Source organism: Pieris napi, chromosome 2 (assembly GCF_905475465.1).
Source record: "Pieris napi chromosome 2, ilPieNapi1.2, whole genome shotgun sequence".
Lineage (NCBI taxonomy): Eukaryota > Metazoa > Arthropoda > Insecta > Lepidoptera > Pieridae > Pieris > Pieris napi.
Window position 1 is genome coordinate 1,369,381 of NC_062235.1, and position 11,171 is coordinate 1,380,551.

The window sequence follows — 11,171 nt, forward strand, 5'->3', positions numbered from 1 at the left end:
CTACGAGGTCTGATTGAACTGTACACATCAATCGCGCGTTACAGATTTTGGTTAGAAGGCGCGCTTCTTCGCTTTTTTGAGCAGCCATTTTGTTGTACATTTGATTGAACGCGCGCTTTCGTAAAGACTAAAGAGTGGACGCACGTTGACGAAAATGGAGAACGATCATTTTGATATGGATTTCTTTATCGATAAAATCCAAAAACTACCAACTATTTTAGATATGGAAAGTTCGGATTATAAAAATAAATGTTTTAAAGTACGTAATTCTAACGATTGTCGCCTGCAAAGCGCGGTGTATGTATGATACTAACGCGTGTAATGTGTACTCGCTCTAAAGGCAATGAAGTGAATGTGTATTTCTAAATGTAAATTGACTGATTTTTATTGCTTCAAAACTAATTTATAATGCCTCGAACCGCGGATGGCAAGTGCAGCATATCTAGTCGAAAGAGATGTGACACTTTCCGTCTTCCGGTTTTATTAAAAATATTTATAGAAAAACAACAACCCTTACTCGTAACGACCAATCAGGAGTTAGACTGCTAATGTAGGTCACGATGACGCATCGACCCCGCGTACGCAGGTAGCTAAATATCGATAACGGGTTGCATTGCGTGCATTCCTATTTCCTACTGTCAGTGACATTTATTGCCCGACGGCTCAGTTTAAAATGAGTCGACTATGCCCAAATCCCAATATTTGATAAATTATATAGTTATTTTGCGGAGTCAATAATAAATTTTGGCAATTATTGATAGAGCCATCCATAATGGTCATTAACTTCAAAACATGTTTATGTTGCTGTGAATTATGTTGTCATTTGTCAGTTAACTCATGACTGTTAGTACATTAGTCTGTGCTGACAAGTAGAGGTGAACAACACTGAAGACTGAACAGTGGTTATCGGTTATTGATAAATATTGTTTCTAATTAAATTGTAAATCTAAGCTTTCTAATTTTTTAAGTGTACGGTAAAGTTTAGTATATTATGATGAATTTTGCGTGTGATTTGTCTCAATCAAGTGAATATTTAAGTTTTAGGAGTAGTGTCCCATTAAGAAAGATAGTTGTGGATTCTGATGGAATCAAGGTAAACGAATTACTTAAACTTTAATATGTGCCAATGACCCACTTTAAAATATGTGTTTCAAACCTTTTTATTATTTTTTTAGGCTTGGAAAATATTTGATAGTGGACCGAAATCTGTTACTTGTCCCTTGATATGCTTACCTCCTGTTTCTGGAACAGCTGATATATTTTATAAGCAAGTAATGGGACTTGCATCTAGAGGTGTAAGAGTTATTGCAGCTGAACCTCCACCTTATTGGAATATCAAAGAATGGTGTGATGGTTTCAAAAAGCTTATTGACTACCTTGAACTTGATAAAATTCACATTTTTGGAACATCTTTAGGTGAGTCTAATAATGAGTCAGAACCTTTTTATATGTACTTTATATTTTTGTTATATATAATATAATGTATCAATACTTAAATTGAATATTTTTACCTTTTTTATTTAACTATTTTGACAATTTTCTGGGAAGGTGAAAGAATATAACTTTTTCTTCATCTCCATACTAATAGTATTTTAAAAGTAATTGTAATTAATAGTTGTTTTTTTCATTTTTAGGGGGATTCATTGCACAAAAATTTACACAGTATACTCAGAATTGTCCACGTGTAGTGTGACTTGTATTGTGTAACACATTCACAGACACAACAGTGTTTGAGTACAATGACTCAGTTGCACTGTTTTGGCTACTACCTTCACTAGTTTTGAAAAGAATGCTTATGGGTAATTTTGCTGCTGATAAAGTTGATAAGAGGATTGCAGATTCCATAGATTTTATGGTTGAAAAGGTATGATTTATATCAGCTACAAAAACATATAACAACTCTAGAGATAGATATATGATATTAAATTTATAGTGAAAGGCCATGGTCCTACTGACCTGCAAAGATTATTAACATTGTTTTTGCACTAGTATCTTGACAACTAAATAGTAGAACATTGCCGTTTTTAAATATTTTGGTAATAAATAATGTTTTGTTTCATTTGTTTTATCTAAATAACTATATGTCTTATGTATTTTTGCACTTCTTATCTAACCCTTATCTAATTTTTTCCTCTCAGGAATGAATAGACGTTAAAGTTTCCCTCCTTTTTTTTAATTATGTCAATTCTATTATATTTCTGTACATACAACCAAGTGTAAATAAATAAATATAGAAATACATTCAACAATGCTTCATTTGCAATAAAAGAATTCATTCATTTCTTTTTCACATTTAAAATATAAGTATACATAAGTAGAAGGGCATGCTACTTGCATGTCAGGGGTTACCATAAAAGATATGTTTAAAATAGCACTGGCCTGTTATTAAATAATTATTAAAAGTTTCATACTTAATGATTCCAAATTCACAGCACATATGTAACCAAAATGAATATAAATAATTCAAGGCAATAAATATCCTGTCTAAAGTCTATAAATATTAATGTAGCATGTCTCAACTCTCAATAGAGCTTGATCTAAATCTATGTTATTGTTATCATACATTTGTGGTATTTTTATCAGAAGGAAACTAGTTTATTGCCAATTCCTTAAATACACATCTCTAAGTATGTTATCTTAAGTGTTATCGTAAGAATATAATAGCATACAATGAATTAAACATGATAAGTTAATGGTCTATAATTGACTTATTTACAAAAATATGGCCTTACAATCAAAGCTATGTAAATAATCTCCTACTGAATATTTATATTAAGTGAAAACATATTGCGGTAATAGTTTCCGCTTGATTTGATTTTTGCATGAAGAGAATTGGGAACTAATATGCAATTTAGTTTATTAATGTGTTTGTTTATATTTTGTCTATTTGATTTTTTTTTAAACAAATGCGTTGGCAGCCATTGATTCGACTCTAAATTTAATTTACATTATTTGTATGAAGTCCCATAACTGCCATAGCTTGAATGCTATAAAGTGACCTAGTTATACTGCTTTGCAAAATACAGGACTACAATTATAATTTCAGCTGGAATCTTTAACTCAATCAGAGCTAGCATCCCGATTGACCTTAAATTGTACTCCATGCTATGTTGAACCACAACATCTATATAACCTGCCGATCACTATTATGGATGTTTGGGATGAAAGTGCCCTTAGCTCAAGGGTGAGGGAAGATCTTTACAAATCATATCCACAAGCGAAACTAGCACATTTGAAAAGTGGAGGGAACTTTCCCTATTTAAGCAGAAGTGACGAGGTCAATTTACATTTACTGGTAAGTAATATTGATTGTGCACTTTCTTATTTTATATAGCAAAGGCCATTCATAACACACGCGTAGCGCTCGGCCTTGTATCTCTTGTATATTAATTGTTGGTTTTATAATAATGTGACAATAACGCTTAGTTACTACTTATTCTTTACAAGTAATTTTTTATAAAAAGAATCAAAGAAAATATTTTTTTCATACTAAAAGTCAGACTCACAGACAGCTGGTTACACATCACTGTGGAAACAACTGTTTCTAGACTCAGATTTCCTTGAAATAATACAAACTAGAAACAGTTTTAAATATAGTTTTCTGTTTAGTATATTTTTCTGTATTAAGTATTCTGAGATAAAACTTCAAGCGACTTTTAGACATGCGTGACATAGGTAGCGTTCAAGTATTACGTCACGCAATTTTTGGAGATTCTTGACCCCCCCCCCCCCCCCCATAACGCGCCGTAACGTTTTTCTGTACCAAATAGTAAAACGTTTCGTGACCACCCAGTGACTCTTTATACCTAAAAGTTACCATTATGTGCTTTAAAGTTCTGGAAAGTCGAAAATAATATTAACAATAACGCGTAATTCAATAACCACTCGTTTCCAATTCGTTACATAATACTTGAACGCTATACCAGGATATGGAATACCATGTACCAGTGTCTTACCTTCCACCGAGGCTTGGCCAACTATTATAATTTTTAAAAATCCTTTACGGTAAAATTCAAACAAAGCGCTATGTTTGCCTCCCATATATCAAAAACGTATAAATTTGACTAATACCAGTTCTGACTTAGAATCTAATTATCTAATATAAATTTACCGTCCGTATGTTCGTACTCTGGAACTCTTATTTTTGAGCGGCATAGAGATAATCATATTTAATTGTTATTCACGAGACGGCCTTTTCATCTAGAACATATATTTAGGTACCGACCTAGTTTTCTAAACCAAAAAATATCTTAATTAAATCGTCAGGTTCATTTCAAGATCGCATCCATGCTATTAAATGTCTATTAAAATAAAAAAAATACTCAAAATTGGAATAGAATACGAACAATACAACTTTTGACATGACACAGATATGTATAATTATCCAAATCAGTTTATGTGCGCGTAATTTTTAAAATCTTAACTTTGACTGACTCTCCTTGATGTGAATGCTGAATGTTAATGATTTAATTTGTTTTTCATGTTCATTACAGATTCATTTGAGGCAATTCGATGGTACAGACATATCGGCTTCCTACTTAAGTTTACACAAAATGCCAGCTCAAAATGACGATAATCCCGAGGAAGGTTCAGTCAGTTACTTCAACCAAAGGGATAAGTTTGTTAAAATATCGTAAATGTTTTATATTGTAACTAACGAATTTACACGAATTTAATATTAACGCTAGAACATTCCTGTTTAATATACTGTGTGTTTAAACTCCTACAAATGAAGTTACTATGACTAGTCTAAACGAAATTGCAACCTATAGAAGTTCAATTTGAGGTTAGAAAATGTTATTAATTATTCGACAAAAAGTATAGAAATACTTTAAAGATAATTTCCGATAATTTAACGCAATTATTTATTAATTGTTCAGCAATTGATGACAAAAAGGTTATTTTTATGTAATTTTAACTGGTTTTTTCACTGGTCACTATAATTTTTGCAGTTTTTTTAAGGTAAAATTTGCTAATATTTACAAGCAGTGTTAAAAATTAATCAATGATCCAAGACTCAGTGAAATTTAACTTCCATTTAGATTTAAGATGATGTTTTAACATATTTTAATATGAACACTATTAATCTATTATGACAATAACTGCCATTAAGCAAATATTTATTGTATTTAATATACTGTTACTTACATTTTAATATCAAGACCATTTAATAAAAATTAAATCAATCCAATACACTTGTCACGAATACTTTTAATCTTACTGACGTTTAAACTTATTTATTATTATACAAGAAAAACTTTATTACTCATTCTAAAAAACTTGCAGATAAATTCTTATTCACTGATGTATTAATTAACAACTTTCACAATTGGACTTTTAATATAAACTAAATCTCATTTAATTAAACTACTTTTGTCTCTTTCTGTCAAATGATGTTTAATGCTGTGATGAAAAGAGATATGAGTGTTTTGGTTAAGACTGCAATTGAATTTGTTTTCAAGGTAAAAGGGGGTAATTTTATAGTTGTTGTGACTGATCAAGCTCGGAGAACTAATTTCATGTAATAAGACTGTCTTAAGTTTGAGGAAAAAGTATTTCTTGTGGAATGTTGAATGTAATGTACTGTTACTAGTTATATAAGCATTTACTAATTCTTTTAGTATATTAATGTATGAATAACAAAATCTTGTCACGATGACGTCACATAATTTATGACCTAATGACGTAAATCTATCAAAAAAATGTTGGTAGGTTTCTAAACGATAAAAACATGGACTATGTTTTGTCCTTCTCACTCTAGTGCCAATTATCGATAAGGCAATACGTAAAATCTTAAGTCGATAACCGCAAATGTTTTAACTACGCAATTTTTTTAATTAAATTGTTTTCGTTATTTCGAAAACTTAGAATCTAGATTTTTTACGATTATTAAATAAAATACCAAAGTTAACGATAGTTTTATTTAACTTTTCTTAATCTATGTTTCTTTTTCTAATTTTTGCCATTTCTTCTTTTCTTGAGCCTTCAACGCCTGTTCTCTTTCTTCGTCATCGGAAAAGTACTCCGCTAAGTCATTCTCTTGTGGGATGGGTTGTCCGGCCAACGTGGTTCCCTTTTCATTAAGAGCGGGTGCATTTAATTTGAAAAGTGGGTCTTCCGACATTATTTCTGGGATTATTGGCTCACCATGAGGTTGTATTTGACTATTGTGAGCAGAGACTGTTGAATATATTGACATTGCCTGAAACCAATTATAAAAGTTAGCAATATATTATTTAAAAAAACACGTCGAACCTTCCGCGACTGTGTTACTAAGAACGGATTTTTATACGGTTTTCATTAATAGATACTTAAGGTTTAAGTGAATAATTCTGGTTTTATGTTAATTTACATAAAACAATTATTGTGGAAGGTCACAAAAAATATATATTATAAATTGTTCGTTGCCCTAAAACTCGAGAATGGCTGGACCAATTTGGATAATTTTGATCCTGAAATATTTGTGAAAGGGTTTTAATGGGAAACACAAAAGCATAAATAATTTAATTTTCCAATACAATTTCTAGCTACAAAACTCTAGACGTCTTTTTATTTAGATAAATAAATCGTGTGTTTGTAATTAAACTCCTAAACGACTGGACCGATTTTGATGAGTGTTCAAGTGAATTCTGGAACGCCTAGTGCTAGAGTTTGTTGCCGACCTTTCAGTGAATAGTACTATAATCCAATAATATCCAAATTCAAATCTCAAGATAAACAATCCGCGAAAATAGAGGACACCGTGAGCCATTTTTGCCAAAACCCTCCATCTTTTAGTCGATACCAACTCAGGGGAAATAAATACAGATAATGCAACTTTCTCTACAGCTATGATACTCTTTGACATACAAAAGACAAACACCTTTTGTCTTCAGTCGCCGTGACCACGCAAGCTGTAAAGCACGCGAAACGTCGGAAAAATTTAAAATTATGAAAAATAATTGTAAATTCATAACTTCAATCCGGTAAAAAAATTGTTTTATTATCAAATGTGTGAAAGTTATGTTAATAAAAGACAATACTATAGTACAATTATTCTTGTACTAGTGTTAGTCAAAAATGTTTGTATTTAAGACGTACAACGTCCGTCGGGTCCGCTAGTCCAAAAATCTCACCTGGGCCACTAAGTTGGAGACATCACCAGCATTCGCGGGTAGGATCAGGGTGTTATTGGTACGAGCGAGTTTACGAAACGCGTCCACGTACTGCTCAGCGATTGACAGAGACGCTGCTTGCTTGCTGTCCTGTTATTGAAGTCATTTATTACTATTAAAAACTTACCAACTTTATTATTTTTTACTACTACTTTGATTATTAGACTCCCGCATGTCAAAAACGTTTTGGATACAGGAGTCATAGTTCCTCACTCTATGACATATTATATTTATATGGCGCAGCCAACTCAAAGTCAAAAATCATTTATTCATATAGGTAACACAATGTACACTTATGAACGTCAAAAAAGAAATATACATCATATGCTTTTAATTTCACATTTACTGCCAGTTCTCAAATCAAGGGCGTAGAACGGAAGAGAAGAACTGGCAATAAACTCTCCGCCACTCTTTTTAATCGCCAAGTTTTTTGTTTTACACAAGTTTGTAAGGAGCTGCAACCATCACACCGTGTTCCACATGACATCTTAAGTAATAAAATAAATTAAAAACAAAGATTTGTCCTTTATCAGCAGGAGGCATGGTGAAATAAGCACGCACTTACATGCTCGTGGGAACAACACGCAACTAGCTAAATAAGCCGTTTAACTAGCGGCCTGAAAGATATTCAGCCGTAGCGTTTGTAACATTTAATAAGGCTGGCTAGTGCTTAGGCCATTCGTATGATAGAGTGACCACGTTGCAGTAATAAAAAAAATTAAACATTTTGTCACATTAAATATTGTGTTTTATTGTTCTTACACCGTGTTCCTCGCTTTGGTAAGTTGGTTTTATAAATAAATTATATGACATATAAAATTATATTATATTATGCAGTCCCTCAATCTATATGTAGGCATAAAACTCGATAACAATCGGAATTTATAACAATTATTGTTGAGGACGCAAAGTCTTACATGAAATGCATTTTTAAATGTAATAGGAGGCAAACGTGCAAGAGGCTCACCTGATGTTAAGTATTATCAGAAGGCTCGCAAGTGCATTGCCGGCCTTATAATTGGCACGCTCTTTTCTTGAAGGACCCTAAGATTATGCAGGCAAAGCGGCATGCAAGACCAGTATATAGAATATTAATGCGACGGGCAAGATTTGAAGTACTGTTAACGTCCGTTTGACAAACATTTCTAATTGCTAAAAACCTTTCTGTACCATAAATTGTTTCGGGAAGTCAATACAGGATATCCATGAATCACTAAACCCTAATAAAAATAATCTTAATAAAAACAATATCATCAAAGCAGTCTAAAACAGGCACAGATATATTTACCGGATATGAGAGTGCGGCGGCCACAAGTTTGAGTCCGCGAGCCCGTGCTTCAGCCACAGCCAACATCGCTTGCGCTTCTCCCGACGCTTTGTTAATTTGTTCTTGCTTTTCCGCCTCTAAACACATATATACCAAAACTAAATTATAATATAAGAATATTATGTATGTGATAATCGGCTATCTGTTAGAAATATTTTGATGTAATACAGTATGTTTTGTTACCATATTAGGGACCGTTCAAGTATTACGTAACGACTTTTGTAAAACGTTACGATGCGTGGCGGGGATTGAATTACGCGTTATTGATAATATAATTTTCAACTTTCCAGTACTTTACACCACATAATGATAACTTTTCGGTATAAAGAGTCACTAGGTGGTCACGAAACGTTTTACTATTGGGTACAGAAAATCGTTACGGCGCGTTACATGGGGAGAGGGGGGTTAATAATCTCCAAAAATTGCGTGACGTCATACTTGAACGCTCACTTCCCCGTTGGACAGAAAAATAAGTTTAGTTTAGGTTTCTACCACATTATGTATAGTAAAATTTTTCGCACCTCCGTTAATCAATACCTACATAAATAATAATCCTAATATAAGTGCAATGCTGGAAGAATTTTGACATAGCAAAATGCATCGTAAAGGTAAAAGAATCATTGGAAGAACTGAAGCCACACGTTGAAGTCATACTGGAAAAAACTGTGTACCGCTCTGACTGCGGAAAATGACAAAGAATCTGTGCAATTCTTTGACTGCAAACGTGGCGCGAATACAGAGTGTACTGTATAAAAAACTAACAGCAAAAAATATTACCAGATGCAAGGATTCTAGCTTGCCGCTTGCCTTCAGCCACGTTAATGTCAGCTGCACGCACTCCTTCAGATTCAAGAATCGCAGCTCGTTTTCGACGTTCAGCCTCGACTTGCATTTGCATAGCTTCATGGACACGGGTTGGCAACTTTATGTCACCTGAAGTAAATTATAAATGAATATAAGATATATTATTAAGGATTTTCAAATTGTTTCTCTGAAAATACAAAGATAAATAATGCGTCAAATTAATATAATAATAATAACCTAGTTAATAAAGTTATGAAGAGGCAAAGGAATTCTTATATACTTTTCACTTTAATAAGATTTTTTATTTTACTTACATTAAAGACAAGTTTTAGTAAATTACTTATTTACAATTACAGATTATAAAACGGAATGTTTAATTTTTTTTTTTTTAATTTTAATCATACAATCAGTCTTTACGACTATAAGTAGATACGTTGAGTGCTTCTTGAATTAGAGTTTTAATTTGTAGTTTTATAAAATATAATTTTATTAAAACAATTTCATAATATACTTACGTATTTCGTATCTCAGACATGCTATACCCCAAGCTTCACTGGCCTTGTTTATAGAATGTACAATAGATACATTTAGTGACTCTCTTTCCCTGAATACTTTATCAAGTGATATTTTCCCTAACTCTGATCTCATTGTAGTTTGAGCAAGTTGTGTTATTGCAAACTCCGGATCCTCAACACCGTAGGAAGCTGAAATTTATTATTATACTTTAATTAAGTTAATTTTCTACAGCAGATCTGTAAATATTCTATACTTGATGCTTATTATAAAATATATAAAAGTCAAATAAACTAACACTATTGAACCTGTTTTACAAAATGTTTTATTTTAAGTAAATAAAGCACAGTTACCAAGGTAAGGATCCATAATACGCAAATATAAGACACCATCAATGCTTAATGTGACATTATCAGATGTGATGGCGCTTTGCTTTGGCACGTCAATAGCAATTTCTTTTAGACTTTGCACATATTTTATTTTATCTACTATAGGCCATAAGAGATTTAACCCTGGTTCCAGGAGTCTATGAAACTTTCCCATTCTTTCTACAATCCATGCCTGAAATTTAGAGGAACAGTTGAGAGGTTGTGGTATGTGATAACTAAGCATATTAATAAGAATACTCCACATTTTGTATTAGAAAACTAACCTCTTGTTGCGGTACAAACATAATAACTGTATTAATCGGAGATGTTGAACGGTACCGTGCTGCTGAGACGCTATAAAGAAATCTGCCTTCATTTTGATATTCCTTAAGGGTATTCTGAAAGAACGGGTATATAAGAAAATTAAATTATTATTAGGCAATATTTAAGTATTTTTTATTAAAAACTCCGAACCTTTAAAGGAAGCGCTTTTGATAGGAATAACCTTGTCCGTGTGAACATTTTTATTTATTAAAATTTACTACAGTTAAGGAAAACCTTTTAAGAAGATCAATATATTCATAATTATTGTAACTTGTAAGAAAACCCGCAGGGTAAACAGAAAATCGCTCAATTACAATTGACGTCTGACGATTCGCTGTTTTAGAAGTGACTGACAGTTGACAAAGAAATCTATATATTCAAAAAAGAATAGCAATTGACAAACGTTAATCTATCTCTACTCCTTCATTGATACTAGAGAAGGACAAAACATACGAAAACATAGACAATTTATTTGACAGTTATAAAATAATTTCTCAGTCTGTTCACTATCCTTTGTTGTCACTGTTTGTATGCTGTAGTCATCCAGGAAAATCTACCCGCACGAGGTGCATCTCTTTACACGATACTTAGTTAAATCACGGTAAACCGGGCAATAAGTAGTCTACGGTGATTATTGCCCTTCTGTAACTTTCTGACTTTTGACTTTGTCCACTAAATGCA

General features: G+C 32.4%; 2 protein-coding genes across 2 annotated transcripts; one reads left to right on the top strand and one right to left on the bottom strand.

Moving 5' to 3' along the window:
- The first annotated feature begins 853 nt into the window (after positions 1-853).
- On the top strand, positions 854-4,876 carry LOC125062303 (maspardin-like). Its single transcript, XM_047668129.1, is given in 5 exon segments — positions 854-1,093; positions 1,176-1,416; positions 1,635-1,864; positions 3,047-3,295; positions 4,494-4,876. Coding segments are annotated over 5 exon segments (966 nt in total). The 5' UTR covers positions 854-991; the 3' UTR covers positions 4,638-4,876.
- A 1,031-nt stretch (positions 4,877-5,907) lies between these two features.
- LOC125055824 (stomatin-like protein 2, mitochondrial) lies at positions 5,908-10,827 on the bottom strand. The gene is made up of 8 exons (XM_047658455.1): positions 10,641-10,827; positions 10,451-10,564; positions 10,152-10,359; positions 9,801-9,989; positions 9,259-9,414; positions 8,443-8,558; positions 7,116-7,244; positions 5,908-6,202 (listed from the first exon to the last, which is right to left on the bottom strand). Exons 1-8 carry the CDS (start codon positions 10,686-10,688, stop codon positions 5,939-5,941), a joined length of 1,224 nt encoding a protein of 407 aa, XP_047514411.1. The 5' UTR covers positions 10,689-10,827; the 3' UTR covers positions 5,908-5,938.
- Between the last annotated feature and the right edge of the window lie 344 nt (positions 10,828-11,171).

Bases quoted from the DNA above. Each gene is read 5' to 3' on its own strand.
- LOC125055824 (XM_047658455.1), bottom strand. From the start codon at position 10,688: ATGTTCACACGGACAAGGTTATTCCTATCAAAAGCGCTTCCTTTAAAG. The intron at 10,360-10,450 runs GTTAGTTTTCTA...TCTAAATTTCAG, and splicing joins TGTTTGTACCGCAACAAGAG to GCATGGATTGTAGAAAGAAT. The intron at 7,245-8,442 runs GTAAATATATCT...CTTCAATAACAG, and splicing joins CCGCCGCACTCTCATATCCG to GACAGCAAGCAAGCAGCGTC.